The sequence below is a fragment of the Oryza brachyantha genome, chromosome 11 (assembly GCF_000231095.2).
Source record: "Oryza brachyantha chromosome 11, ObraRS2, whole genome shotgun sequence".
Taxonomy (NCBI): domain Eukaryota; kingdom Viridiplantae; phylum Streptophyta; class Magnoliopsida; order Poales; family Poaceae; genus Oryza; species Oryza brachyantha.
Genome location: NC_023173.2, coordinates 17,484,536 through 17,500,265, shown reverse-complemented (window position 1 = coordinate 17,500,265; position 15,730 = coordinate 17,484,536). Strand labels below are relative to the sequence as shown.

Sequence of the window (15,730 nt, the reverse complement as noted above, 5' to 3'; positions counted from 1 at the left end):
AGGGCAAAACAATTAATATCATATTTGAACATTTCGGGTGCTAATGTTGATTTATGTAATTTTGGTAATCAGGCCTGAATTTGATGTGCTTTTACCATCGGAATATAAAAGATAATTTATGTACTTTCGGAACCCATATTTGAACAGTTCAATGTTCGATTCAGTTGATATTTCTTAATGAAACTTCAATTTCATCGAACAATAGCGTGAGGAATGTGTATATCCAAAATTGTGCTGTCCCTCAATAAAAAAAATCAATCATAAGTCTCTATAATATTTATATTGGTCACCACAGTACATACACATGTGACCACTAAAATTTCAGTAACACAACAAATATCCTATGGACATGTACCAGAAGGTTGAGTCTGGAATCCAAATCACGCATTACTGATATAGATAAGGGAAAATTTGCTACAGGTCACTCATATTTGGCGCTCTTTTCGGAAGAGCACTGCAAGATCGCGTTTTGGCTTGAAGACATCCCAAAAAAAAGGGTAATTTGCCACGGGACATTGCCGGCATTAATTTATTATTTTTGCTATACTAATTTATTATTTTTGCTACACTTGGAGAGAGAAACTTTCTAAAAAGACAGTATTGCCCTTAGTCCAACTCATTGAAAGGAGGTGTCGCGAGGGCATTGTCGCCGTGGCCGAGTGAAAGGTTGTCACCACCACTAGGTTTTCTGGAGAAGGGGATCGGGGAGCTTTCAGTTGTGACCAGACTCACTTAGTCTAAACGAAGGAGACAAGAGCATTTCGGTCCTTTCATCCAGTTTTCTCTCTCCAAATGTAGCAGAAATAATAAATTAATGCCGACGGTATCCAGTGGCAAATTACCCTTTTTTTATGCCTCCGGGTCAAAACGCGATCTTGCAGTGCCCTTTAGCAAAGAGCGCAAAATTTGGGTGTCCTGTAGCAAATTTTTCCTATAAATAAATATTAAATTGGGCATTTGTTGTATACTCCTTCCGTCCCTAAATGTTTGACGCCATTGATTTTTTTATACACGTTTAACCATTCCTCTTATTCAATTTTTTTTAAAATATGCAAAGCTATATATATGTATAAAAGTATACTTAACAATAAATAAAATAATATAAAAATAATTAATAATTTGGAATTTTCTTTTGAGTAAGACGAATGGTCAAACATATATAAAAAAGTCAACGGCGTCAAACATTTAGAGACGGAGGTAGCAGTATATAGCAGCCCAGGGGACAAAACAATTAATATCATCATAAATCTGTCTTTTGTTGAGATTGATTGATCGAGCTAAACCCTATTAATACATGACCCCTTCGTCAAAAGCTGGTATTTGATCCCTACGATAAATCAAAGAGATCTTAATTATAAATCATGTAATGTTCTTGAGCACGTTGGAGATATGATCCATCAGGCATCGTCATCATCAGAAATTTAGATTCAGACGAACTAAGGAAGCAGCAGAGATGCTCCTGTGGGGTCGACGGGTTCAGTCAGTCCCACTGTATCCTCCTGTGGAAGGTCCAGTCGGAGGGGTTGATGGTGGATTGGCCGCTGGAGGAGACGAGGTCATAGGGCGAGTCCTCCCCAAACTCCGTCGGCATCGCCTTCCAGTGCAGGCATGGATCCCACTCTGCCTCCTTGAGTACCCTCAGTATCTCTTCCACGACAATCTTGCTCCCTTCTTCAGAGAGATGCAGTCCATCCCTGCAGGCAGCCACATTCACAAACCACGGATTGAGTGTATTGCATCCAGCTAGATATTTTTGGACGGAGGTAGCACTCTCAAGGAAATGGATGAATTATAAATCATTCACAAACTCACGTGAAGCAGGCTGTCGCCCAGTCGTCCCGCTTCTGCATACCATTCCAAAGATCAACCACCTTCAGGTCCATCTCTTTGCATAGAGATACACAGGCTTCAGAGTACAGGCGGCAAGTTTCGTTTGTCCGGACTATCTCACTCAGTACAGTGCTGTATACATTATATACACAACCTCTGAATTACTACTTCCCATTCAAATATAAGCCAACAGATCCTAGACAGGAAGTTAAGATTATCTTTAATTTGAACCTGGTTGATTTACGGAGCGTCTCCTCGTTAAGCGGCGGGCAGCTGAGGAAGATGACACGAGTCTTCTCAGACAAGCTCTGAACATAAAGGCCACAGTCAAGCAAGTTCACAAAATGGTATAAGTAATTTGCATTCTGTACCTTCAGGTGTTTTGCTATCTTTCTCATGTTGTCTATGTACTCCTCTAGTGGCACATGAGGTCCAAGACCAGATGAATGGGCAGCAACCGAATCATTGCCACCAAAGTAAACTATTACCAAAGAAGGTTGCACGGGCGAATCCTAAGGCGAATGGAGCTCACAAAATCAGTAATTTGGCAACTGCCAACTAAATTTGAACACAAAAATCATAATAAATAACAACATAGTAAATAAAATATATTAATCGTATACAGTGATCCTCGAGACTATCGAGAAATTTGACACTGAAAGTATTCTATTCTACAAAAGGGATTTCTGGCACATTTGAGGATTAACGTAAATCATACAACAAATGTGACAGTAAATGACAGCAACTATTACGAGCATGGTAAATAGAGCCAGATTAGTTCTTGTTGAATGAATAATGAATTAAGTAGCACAAGAGGGGATATCACTAAGATAAGAATCATCATATTAGAAGGGAGGATCGAACCAAGCACAATACTCATGATTATCCGGACGTATGACCATAATCTGTAGCAACTGCTCCTACCATGTTAAATTATCCACTCCACTTGATCTGGCTGGTCGTAGGAACGAGAGCAAAAAGGGCCAAATACCTTGGGGAAAACTTTGTCAATGACTTGAAGGGCGCGCCTTGAGTTCCAACCAATATACCCTCTGAGAAGGATATCAGCCTGAATGGTTGTGGATAGACAGTTGAATTAGTGAGATGTACTCCATAGTATGTAGGACACCAATTAATACACACATTATGTTGAAAATGGCACGAAATAGAGGGCATTTGTGGTTGGGCCAACCTGGGACCAGAACACTGATTCAAACCAAAACGAACACCATAGATGCAAATAATAGAAATAATGCCATCCATTGCCACCATACTCATAGATGCTTCGGAAAATCATTGCTTACGATAAGTCAACATACAAGGAAACGTTTTTACCTTGAGGCCTATGAATTCTTAAGACAGACTACCTGGAAAAAAACAAAGTTTCACAAAACTCTATGTATGTTTTGAGGCATTGTAACACAAAACCCTATGAATGCTGCTGAAATCGGTTGCGGCAGAAGCATGCCCATTTAGATAGAGTACTATTTCCTCGAAGTCTTACATTAGTATTTACTAGTAGATACTCTACTATCACTAGTGGTAACTAAGGAAAAAAAAAGGACTAGATTTACATGGCCACCCAGAGATGGGGGATCAAGATGCCAGACAACCAATCTCCTATGACAGGTGGGAATTGAACAATCTCGTATGGAAAATCCTGCAAAAAAATAACAGTTAATGTGATAGGGATTGGAGAGCCTCCCTCAGGAGAGAGGGAGGGTGTGGGTGACCTTGCGGGCGTAGATGTCGGCAAGAGCGGCACCCCACCCGCCATTGCTGAAGCTGAACTGCACGATGGAGGAGCCGAAGAGCACGAAGAGCGGCCGGCCTGGCGCCGGCGCAAAACCAATCATCTCTTTCCTTGTGGAAATTGGATTGGATTTCCTCCTCCTTCTTCTTCTTGGATCGGAAAGCAGCTAGCTAGACGGGCCTGAGAAGAAAAGGGGAGTCGCAGAAGAGGAGGGATTTCACATAACTTAAAAGATAGTGGAGTATAAATTAAAAGTAGTGCTCCGGCCGCGATCAATTAAATTGACGACGGTCTGCAGTGTACTATTACTCGATATTAAAGGAGCAGAACATGGCAGATACAACGACAGTAACTCTTCCAATACTCTTCGTATGGCCCGGTTCAGTTACTAAAAACTTTTTCTAAAAACATCACGTCGAATCTTTGATATTTAAATAAAGTATTATATATATAAACATTAAAACTAATTATACGATTATGAAGAAAATCGTCTGATGAATCTTTTGAGTCTAATTAGTATATAATTAGCCATAAGTGTTATAATAACCAACATGTGCTAATGACGAATTAATTAGACTCAAAAGATTCGTCTCGTAGTTTTCAGACAGAATCTAAAGTTTGTTTTGTAATTAAACTATATTTAAAGTTTCATACAGAATTTAAAATTTATTTTGTAATTAAACTTCAAATATATAACCGTCGATGTCATATGTCCTCCAAAAATTTTGGCAATTATACTCCTCAAGTACGACAGACCTCGGCTGACATTTCTAGGTGGATTGAGTAATTGCTGTCGCATTAATAGCTGGATCCGACGGATCCTCTGCCTCCAACAATAGAGATTGTATAATGCCTCTACGGATGGTAAAAGACAATTTCTTTATTTAATGTCTAGCACTTATTAAATAGCTTATAATATAAATAATCATATAATTTATTCTTATTTGACATTAAAATATATGCAAGAGACTATCTCTTGGTTAAGACATAGCTTTTACCTCTCTTTTTAAAAAAATTATATAGTGTATTTTATAGATAGCTTATAGATACCCATTGAAGATGGCCTCACAGCAGTGAGACCCTGTTTGTTTCTCTCCAACGGTTTTTTTAATCCTTGTCATATCGAATGTTTGATACTAATTAAAAATACTAAATATAGACTATTAATAAAATTCACCACGTACTCTGGACTATTTCGCGAGACAAATGTATTTAGCCTAATTAGTCTATGATTAGCGAATGTGATGCTACTATAAACATTTGCTAATCATTGATTAATTAGGCTTAAAAAATTTGTCTAATGAAATTGCCTTTATTTATGTAATTAGTTTTGTATCTGTCTATATTTAATACTCCTATGATGCGTTTGGTTCGTGGACGAGATGGATTGGGTTGGCTCTATCCCTGGATTATAGGATGGGTTGGTTTCATTTTTCTATTTGGTTGGATGGATGAGTTGAACCTTGTTTTTTTGTTTGGTGTAAGAGATGAGATGGGATGGGTTAGACCTGTTTTTTGTTTGGTTGAAGGGATGAGATGAGACAAAGGTTACCTCTCATATCCAAAATAAAATATTAAATACTAAAATTAATATATGAATAACCTAAAATAATTGAATGTATATTTATACAAGTAATATATTTTAAATAAATTTAATAAATAAAATGGATATCTCTCTATGCGTCATGGTTGTTCTGGGACGGATCCGTCCCACCGTTTTGGTGGGATGGGTTGGATCTGGATCTGAGAGGAATATTTCTCTTCTGGGTCCAACCCATCCACCAACCAAACATGATCAAAAATGGGTTGGCTCTATCCCAACCCATCCCATCCTTACAACCAAACACATCCCTAATTAACGTACAAACATCCGATGTGACAATTACTACGAAAATATCCATGGATCTAAACAACCACTAAATCTTTATTGAGATTCACTATGCTATGGTACCGAGTTACTCCCTCTCGTTTCTAAAATAAATAAATCTAATTCTTTCTCCGTTTTATAATATAAGATGTTTCACTTTTTTGCTTACAATGTTTGACCATTTATCCTATTTAAAAAATTATGAAAGTATGCTTGTGACTTACTTTATTATCAAAAGAATTTTAAGCACGACTTATCATTTTTTATATTTGTACTAAATTTTTAAATAAGATGAACGGTCAAACGTTACAACTAAAAAATTAAACATCTTATATTACGAAACGGACCTAGTTATTATATGAAACACATCTTGAAGTACTGCAGAGGATCTTATAAATCTTTAATTGGATAATAACTATATGAACCATATAAGGATTTTTTATGTATTTTTAATTTGTTTTGACGGTTCGATCGAACATCGAACGTAATCCATTACCTAGTAATGATATCAATAATAAGGAAGTGTTAATTTATTAGCACACAATGGTGTCATTTACTGCGGTATAAAGATTTAAATGTAGTGTGTAAATTATATTTCATATTTTGAATGCAAAATTTTAAATCATATTTAAATCGTATGTAGAGTCTGAAATCAACACATCAATGCAAATTTTTGAATCAAATACAAATAAAAAAACAATACATAGAAACTAAAACCCAACGTGTGTTTTCTTAAAAGAAAATAAAAGCCATGAAAAATATTTTTTTGTGATGTCCAATTGTTTGAATTTATCTCTGTAGCTTTACATATTCCAAATTTGAAATTATGTTGACGTGCATGTCTCTATACAATGCATGCATGATTAGGTTAAGAATGGGCAATTATGACCGTTGATGTTTTACCCCTATTTTTCGCTTCTATTTATTCTTAAAGGCAAAATTTGAATTTTGGAGTAGATTTTAAGGGTTTGTTTATCTTAATTTATTTTTCATTTGCAAATAAGTTTACAAATTATTTTTTATTTGCAAATAAACAATCACCATTTTCCTTTTGTGCCATGGTGCATTTATTGAATCAACAGATTATATTTTCATTAGAAAAATAAATGAAATAATAAAAGTTAGGATTTGTATCTCAAACAAAGTAAAATAGCTCAATATATAAACATTATTACAGGTGTCACATTCATTTTTAATTCTTTATTTTGGAACGCAGAGAGTAGGATCCATATGCATTACTTCATTTTAATTAATATAGAGGTTACCCTAATGGCGGCCAGCTATATTATGTGCTCACGTGTTCTGATTATTAGTGAAGCATTGATCAAATACATGGGAATTGAATTGTGTGATACAATGGTACTATATGCAGTATTTCAAAATATAAATATTTCTATTGTTTAAATCTTGAACTTTCTTTATTTCAAAATATAAGCCATAACTATTTTTTTATATTCCATAATATAAGATGTACGTGTAAACATATTTTTACTAGCATATCTCCTTTCTATAAATTTAGCATATCTCCTTTCTATAAATTTAATTTATTTCTTTACCATCAAAATGCTCAACCTCGTTGAATGCATGCATGCACCAGGGATTACTAAATGAGAAGGGTGGTTATAACTTGTTATTTGTGTTAGTGACAGACACACCTTATATTTTATATTTTAGAATATATGGAGTACTTTAATATAATTATTTTATTGCTACTCACCGTACTAATTATCACACCAATCACCTTATATTTAAAATTATTCTCATTTTATCTTTCCACCCACATCTACATCTTATTTATTCAAAAACACTTTAGTCTTTTCTCGTAACCTAGTCTATTAAGTAATAAAGAAATACTTGTATTTTGGAAAATTGGAGAAGAGGTGCAGTTGGGTGGAGATTGGAAGTCATGGAAACCATGTGTGATCTGTGACCCATCATCATTATTCAGTTGTCACTTCCCTTGTCTAAAAAATCAGCTTGAGTTTGTGTAGGACCATTTAGACAGTCAGCATCCGTTTCTTCAACCACCCGTGTCGACAATCACTGCTTCGAGGCCAATGTCATTCAATTCCAAACATACGAGTAGTTGAAGCTGCAGATTTGCAGCTTGCAAATTTCATTTACTCTATCACAATAAATACCACCGTGCAGAGCAAGCAGGTGGTAGTTCTCTAGTGTTCCCTGTATGCGAGTAGCAACCATATATTGCTTGCTAGTACTGTATTTCCTACGAATAGTTTTGAATTACCTCATTTGAACTTTTGCATGCAAAAGTTCTATAGGGTTTACACTCACTAAGGGCTCCTCCAAATTCCTATATTTTAAGATATTTCTAAGAAATTTTAAAGATGCATTCATTTGTTCCAAACACCATATATGAATAGTTTTGAATTACCTCCTTTGAACTTTTGCATGCAAAAGTTCTATAGGGTTTACACTCACTAAGGGCTCCTCCAAATTCCTATATTTTAAGATATTTCTAAGAAATTTTAAAGATGCATTCATTTGTTCCAAACACCATATATGAATAGTTTTGAATTACCTCCTTTGAACTTTTGCATGCAAAAGTTCTATAGGGTTTACACTCACTAAGGGCTCCTCCAAATTCCTATATTTTAAGACATTTCTAAGAAATTTTGAAGATGCATTCATTTGTTCCAAACACTATGTATGAATTTTTCAATAGAAATCTAATCCTTCAAAATTTCTCTAAAATCCATTTGTTCCAAATGAGCCATAAATTACGTATTACATAAATTCTTTGTCCTATTGATTTGTAAATTTGCCAATAGTTAAAATTTTTAGCAAGTTTGAACCTCCGTTCCGCAATGTAAGTCTTTCTAGCATTGCCTATATTCATATGGATGCTAATGAATCTAAACACATATATAAATTATATACATTCATCAATGAATGAATTTATGCAAGGCCAGAAAGACTTACAATATAAAACGGAGGTAGTAGTTTCTATAGCATTAAATGCATTGTCACATAAGCATAAATCTTATGTGGTAAGAGAGTTAATGAGGAGAGAGAAAAAAAGATGAAAAGATCATTTCTCATGGAAGAAACCATCTCTACACAAGAACTAAGAGCACAAACAAGGTGATAGGTGGATAAAAGGAGAGAGAAGACAGATGATTGAATAAGAATTTAATTTGAAAACATCATCAGTGTCTATATGCATGACACGTATGAAAACTACTTGATAGTTTCTAGGTTGGGAATGACCTAAATGTCTGTTTGGCCACCCTTGTGGCCAGTCTGAGGTTTGACCAGGCACGTATAGCCCAACTACTTTGACCGGAGATACAAGGATAGTCTTAATGCATAGTTTTGTCTCACACTTTTAAAAAGTGATACATCAGTTTTCTTTAAGTTTGATGTATGAGACAACCTCTATCAGTACATAGTTTCATCACACATTAGTTTCATCTCACAATTTAGTACGCTAGCTATGACATTAGATCTTTGCTTGAGGTTATAATCAAGTGTGATATATAAATTATGTATACATTTGTATATAACATGATATGCATTCAGTTTCTCTACATTGGATCATAAAGATGATGTTCAAATGAAACTTTTTGCTCTCGGTGACATTTCATTCGAGTTTTATCGGCTGGAAAACAACGCCCACCATGTTTCATCCTGATGAAACTATCATGAAACGAATTTGCTCTCTTCTGTTAATTTTGTTGTCATGTTATCTATTTTACCAATGTAGCACTCTATTAAATAGATGAAACCCCACTAGAACTAGCCTGAGAGCAAATTCAATAGTATAGCCAACTACTGGCTACAAATTATCTATAGCTAATTTAATAGTCAATTCATAAAATAGTCATATACTACACAATTAATACTCAACCCCACCTGTCATACATACATATGTCTTAAAGTCCGTGCTGCAGCTGGCTACAAATCTGTAGCCCGCTGCTCTTCTCTCTCCTCTTTTATCACCTTAAAATATACTCATAGCTAGCTTATAGTCTGCTATTGTACATGCTCTAAAGAGTGCTTTAATCGTAGATACGCAGGTATTATGACCAACAACTATGGTTTAATTCGATTAAGACCGTCCTTGTGTTTTTAGTCCCGAGGTACATTGAGTCTTCGTTGATTTCTAAACCTAGTTATAGGATACATGGAGAAAACTGTTTACACAAGGCTAACCTCTTATGGTATTTTTTTCATCAGATATTCTATCTTATTCTTCATCCTGAATATAGAGTGCGTGAAGGAAAAATTGTTCAACAAATACTTCATTCTATTCTCCAAAAATAGAGCATCCTTTATATTAAAAAAGAAACATTATATTTTGAGTTTCTCTGCTCACTCCATTTTAACATCCAACCTTACGATATAAGGACAAGAACAATATGAGAGCAGAGCAGACGGTTGAAAAATATTAATGAAATATATATGAAAATTATAATATGAATATCCGTTAAAGTAATAACTGATATTTAGAAAGAATTTATCTAGATGATCATCAAAATAATAATATAGATAATTAAATTTGAACGAGCTGTTGAAATGCCCTTATAAGTGCTATGTTTGATGACTCTGTACTGTTCCAATGAAGAAGCTTCCAAGCATTAGGTGATTGCCCATGTTGGTCGAAAAAGATGCCAACAGTTCCAATGAGGTCTATGTAAATTTCTACATCTATGTAGATTTTGGTTCTAGTGACCTTAGCCCCTACCTTATACAAGTTCCTACGAGAAGTCCTGTAAAATTATGTATTCAAAGGTGTTTGGCTGTGACATAAACCTTTGAAGCAAACCACTGGCTCTGGTTTCTGGTTTTTGCTGGTTTAATCACGTCCCGGTTTGGTTTTGATAACTATACCACTTTTGATTAAACATTTGATTTTTTTTTCTGGTGTCAAACACACGTGCAATATATGGGAAAGACATGTATGAGCTTTTTGACTTACGTATACGCTTTTAGATTATTATCCAATAATTGTAACTGGATTTGATTGATAGAATTAAAAATTTCAAACATTTGATCACTAGACGAACCTAATAAAAAGATGATGGGAGAGAAAATGGAAGAAAGAAAGAAAAGAAGGGCAATTTAGTCCTAAGATTCTGATACGAAGGGGGGTAAGCAGCGTCATATTTTAAATAGATTCAACGCCATAATGACGTCGTTATGAATATATAAATAAGTAGTATTTCGAAACCTGCATTTGCATATTTCCAAATCTTTGTTCAGGCGGAGGCTAAAGACCAAAGCGTCGCCATATTGGGCTGGGCCTGTTTGTTTGGGTGGCCTACGGCGGCGGCGGCGGCGGAGACTGCTCCAGTGCCGTCCACCCCGCCGCATCGACGGCGCCTTCGCACTTCTCCTCCACTTTCCTTCCTCGCACTCTCCCTCCTGGTTCCTGCAGGTCCGGGTTCTACTTATTACTGCTTTTCCTCTCAGATTAAGGTTCGTCCTTAGCTTATTAGTTCATAATTCGGGATATTTTCCTCGATCCATGAATAATTTGATTAATCTGCTGAACGGATGAACTCGTCTTGCAAGAGACTAGGATATTGAACTTCTAATAAATGGGGACAAATAAAATGCCTTTCTTCTCTACCTATGGGTTGCTCTGAACTTGAATATCTAGCAGTCTACACATCTGACACCACGAACACCGCTCTAGAGTGTTTCATGATGTACTGCGAGAAGCTCTATGCCTTCTGCTGCAATTTGCAAGAGATTGTGCTAATGTGCAGAAGCTGGAATTGACAAGTAGCTTTAGGGATCAATTGCACTTGCATGATTTATTGACGTATAGAATCCATACCTCCCAGAATGGAAGTTTGTTGATTCAGATAATGGTACTCAAAATGCAGTACAGTGTCAAGCTGACATACTTGCACACTAATGCCTATCTGGTAGGTACAAGGTACGACCGTCCAAAATATGTTGTTTCTCTGCATCTACATAGGTGCCAGGCAGATTACTAGGGTTTAGTTACTTCCGAAGGCTTAGAGCAAGTTCAATAGTATAGCTAACTACTAACTTCAATTTATCTATAGTCAATCTAATAGTCAATTCATACAATAGTTATCTACAAAACATCAATTCATGGTCTCACATATCATACATATATTTTGTCTTAGAGTCCATGTGCAGCTGGCTACAAATTAGTAGCCCACCACCCTTCTCTCTCCCCTCTTATCTCTTTAAAATATGCTTATAGCTGGTTTATAGCCTGCTACTGTACCTGCTCTTATATCGGAGCTCCCGGTTGAGTGTTCTTTTCCTGCTTTCTGCAGTATGAAAATCTGAACATTTTTGTCACAAAAACAATCGAATATTTTGCCGAGTGCCATCCAAAGCTTTAAAAAGTTTTGCCTGTGCATTGGAGGTTGTTATGACATCATTCAATAGTATTTTATGTTGCAAGTGGCATTCATATACCATCATTTATATGTCTTGTCGAATGTTTAACAATTGTTTCTTGCATAGCTGACCTCAATAATTCCGTTAATGGGGGTGTACCACGTACATCAGATGTTTTGTTGGCCCATTATCAGGTATGTTCAATGCATGTTCCTAACAGTTACCAATTTATTAGTGATTACTTTGAAGTTTAGCTAGTATGCGATTACCATTTGTGTTGAACATAGTACTACAAGCTATCAGATAATAAATAGTCATCACTTGTTTCTTTTGGAAGGTTTTTCTAAGAAAATCTGGAAACTTAGGCTGCTTAATCTAGGAGCTAGTTCTTAATATTCAGGTCATTAAAATTGAGTAACATGGTAGCTACCTTTTAGAACGTCATTCCCTTCCTTGCTAAAAAGTTTGTTTGACATGGAGAGTAGCTTGCTGCTAACACTTATATTCCACACTGAAGAACCTGAACTATCAACTAAGGATAATCCTCAAGCAATGGGGACCGGTGATATTCTTCGAAAGAGTCTCCTTGACTCTTCAAAATGTTGAGTTTTCAGCTCAAGATGTCAATGTTTTTAGGTTTGGCCAGTAGCCAGCTGCCAGCTGGATAGAATGGGAGGTGGAGGCAGCATAACTCAAGCTGGGTTGGTCCCCCGCCCCAAGATCAATGTCAGGATTAAAATCAAGGGTCAAGTCTGCCCAAAGAGGCAAAGGTGCCAAGGCTGCCTGGATTTTTTGAATTGGGTTACCGTTGAACAGGTTTAGAGTAAGGATTAGCCTGCCTGAAGAATACTAAACTGGAGCTAGCACTAGATAGACTATACAGGGGTGGGTTCAGCCAAAGAAGATAGGGAGTACCATATAGGTGGTAGAAGGGATCAAGGGAATAGCTAGAGGCGAGGTATTTCTAAAAGTGGATATCTTTTGGTGACATATACTTAAGACGGATTGATCTTTTACGAGGCATTCCAACATATATATTTTCATTCATTGTAAAAGGGAAAAGGAGTTGATGGCAATAGCTAATTACAACCTGAATGCCCTATACGCATTATCTTGGTAAACAAGCCCAAAAAACTCAAAATGAGAAAAAATGTAGCAAGAGTCAAGTAGTATCACATTTGGCAAATCACCATTGTTCCTTTTCCGCACATCAGACCAAAGCCAATTACCCTTCTTGTAATTGGCCCCACTCCCTTAGGGCAGTTTCGAATTCCATGTTGTTAACAGTGCGGAAGATCTTTGGGTGGTGGAATCAGAGTCTCACTAGGTCTTTTTCCATTGTCCACTACAAAGACCATCTTTAGTCCCCATGATGTGTGCACCTCGAAATGGCAATGCATAAACCAAACACCTGGAATATAACAGGTCAATCAAATTTTTTTTTCTGGAAAGCAGAAACATGAGGTGTTATTGTGTCTTAAAAATGCATGTTTTAAATTCAATACCAGGGTTGTCTGCTCTAAATCTGATAGCTGTCCAACCTCCAGTAGGAACTCCAACGGTGTTCCTCTCGATGGGGTCGATGAGGTTGAATGTAGAAGGGGAGGTCTTGGGGTTGTAGTTCCCAACGCCCCTCCCAACCACAAAAAAATTAAAGCCATGTAAATGGATGGGGTGGCTTTCTGGTGATATGATTCCTGTATCCTGGAGTACAACCTGCACTGAAGCATTGTAAGGCAGTCTGTAAACCCTGGTCCCATTCATGGTTTGAAGATTTTTGGGACCGCTCCCTGTATAGTTGAACTTGTGCAGTGGTGTTGCTGGGAAGTCTTGTGTGAACACCCCTGGAATGTTATAATAGTAGGCTTGAAGAATTGGGGTTGATGGCATGATGAACGTCACGTTGTTGATTGTGCCCACCACCCTTGTCCCATTGATGCAGCTTGGACATGGATTGACGCCCACCCCGACAGTAAGGAGAAGGGAGTGGTCTATTGTCTGTGGCACATTGGCAGGGTACTCCTTGGAATTGAGGCTATGGAGCCGGTCAGCAAATTTCGACACGATGGAGGTGGCATTTTGTGGTGGCAGCTTGATGAGAATGAGAGGTGCCGCCATGGAGGATGAGACTGTGTTGGCATAGTGCAAAGTAGCAGTGCCTGTTTTGTTGTCAACCTGCAGGGGTGAATCCATGAAGGGGGAGACTGAGAGAAGGTAACGGCCAGCACTCTGGTTAGCTCTGAGAAGGACGCTGGTGGTCTGGCCTGGGGTGATGAGCAAGGTATCGGTCGTAAATGGCTTGGTATAGACTGCATCAACCTCAACAACAGTTAGTTCATGGCCAGCAACCTTGAAAAACAGGTCATCATTCAGTGCAGCGTTGATGATCCGGAGCATGTATGTCTTGCCATTTTCAACTTTGAGCTTGAACCCATCTGTGCAGTGTATTGCAATCATGCATCAGAAAATTGTCAAGTCTTTTTGGCTCAGCTGTAGGACTAGCACCGAGTTAGCCATAACGACAAGCGGTGGCCCTCTCACCTTGCGAGGAAGCACACTCAGACAACGGACCAGGATGACCATTGATGGTGTGTGAATCAGAAATATTGGGTCCCACGCCTAGCTGCATGGCCTGGTTAATTACATTTTCTGTGTCCTCTTTCCACCATTCTCCTGGATGCAGCACATGATAAAGTAATTAGAGCTGAATGCATCAAGATGTAAAGAAACAGCTACATTATATTCCCCTATATATATATATATACCTAACACAATAACATCCTCCTTGTGAGGAGCGGGGAAGGGGTAGGGCACGCCAAGCTTTGGAAGGATGACGATAGCACCATGGATGGTAGCTCGTAGCCAGTTGATGTGGGCATGCCAGAGGAGCGTTCCACGTTGGCCGGTTATGGTGAAATTGTACAGAAAGCTGCTGCCTGGCTGTATTGGGCACTGTGTTATGTAAGCTGGTCCATCGTACCACCCTGTCCTTATCTGCCTTACCCCATGCCTGATACAGTTATGACATAAGTACCTGTTATGAAGCTATACACCACGTGTATTTTGTTGCATAAATGAGAACTTAGCTAGCATATTTCTGTTTTGTGCTCACTGGGGAGGATCTAATGCTCCAGTGAATGAAGCTACGCATGTTTTTATCTTTTAACTAACACAGCCTGATTATATTTTCTTCTTCTTATGGGGTACTTTACTTATAGAGAGCAAAGGGCGGGACCCTTGAAGTATTGATTTAAATTCTGGTGTATATTTCGTGCACGGTTGAAGCATATATGCATAGGTAGCTAGCTAGCTAAGCTGCTTACCAGTGGATGGTAACGTTGTTTGCAACATGGTTGACGACCTTGACAAGGACGTTGTCGCCTTCTCTTGCATACAGTGTCGGTCCCGGGAACTTGCCATTGACAGTGAGGACGGGCTTGGTCGAGCAAAGCCGTGTCATGTTTCGCATGACCACCTGCACAAGAGAGACAGCCAGACCAGACCATGGTAATAAATAACCATCCATCGATCTTGCCATTTCTGCTGCAACCTAATATAAAGACTCGTATGATATATGTTTGTTGATAATTGCGATGGATATGCATGCAGTTATCTATCATATATGTGGCAAAGACTGATGCCCTCACATTGAACTTGTAATGCCGGGTGATGGCGTGGGCACTGAGAGCCTGAAGCAGGAAGCAGCCGGCCATCAGGAGCAGGGTAAGCCGCCGGCGTGACGGCGGCAGGACGGCCATGTTTGGTGTTGTCACCGGCGGCGGCAGGGGAAGGAGAAATAAGCTGGGTGACAGTGCAGTGCATGGAAATATGGAGGCAATGCATGCTTATAATGCTGCTGCTGCTTGCACTGGCTAGCTCGGAGCATTGGGCGGTGTTGGGATTTTAGCTGCCATGTCGTTTTAAAATTTAGG

At 38.0% G+C, this 15,730-nt stretch overlaps 2 protein-coding genes across 3 annotated transcripts; both read right to left on the bottom strand.

The window, feature by feature from the left end:
- Nucleotides 1–1,222: 1,222 nt before the first annotated feature.
- Nucleotides 1,223–3,837, bottom strand: LOC102705020 (GDSL esterase/lipase CPRD49). 2 transcript variants are annotated; one of them, XM_015842277.1, is made up of 7 exons: nucleotides 3,601–3,693; nucleotides 3,405–3,490; nucleotides 2,822–2,899; nucleotides 2,202–2,342; nucleotides 2,062–2,138; nucleotides 1,813–1,962; nucleotides 1,223–1,694 (listed from the first exon to the last, which is right to left on the bottom strand). In XM_015842277.1, exons 1-7 carry the CDS (start codon nucleotides 3,605–3,607, stop codon nucleotides 1,481–1,483), a joined length of 753 nt encoding a protein of 250 aa, XP_015697763.1. In that variant the 5' UTR covers nucleotides 3,608–3,693; the 3' UTR covers nucleotides 1,223–1,480. The 2 variants fall into 2 exon arrangements, with proteins under 2 accessions (XP_015697763.1, XP_006663137.1); XM_006663074.3 differs by lacking the exon at nucleotides 3,405–3,490 and having other exon boundaries at nucleotides 3,564–3,837.
- Nucleotides 3,838–12,733: 8,896 nt separating this feature from the next.
- LOC102704749 (laccase-22) lies at nucleotides 12,734–15,730 on the bottom strand. The gene is made up of 6 exons (XM_006663073.3): nucleotides 15,446–15,730; nucleotides 15,122–15,273; nucleotides 14,564–14,808; nucleotides 14,340–14,471; nucleotides 13,304–14,233; nucleotides 12,734–13,209 (listed from the first exon to the last, which is right to left on the bottom strand). Exons 1-6 carry the CDS (start codon nucleotides 15,554–15,556, stop codon nucleotides 13,079–13,081), a joined length of 1,701 nt encoding a protein of 566 aa, XP_006663136.1. The 5' UTR covers nucleotides 15,557–15,730; the 3' UTR covers nucleotides 12,734–13,078.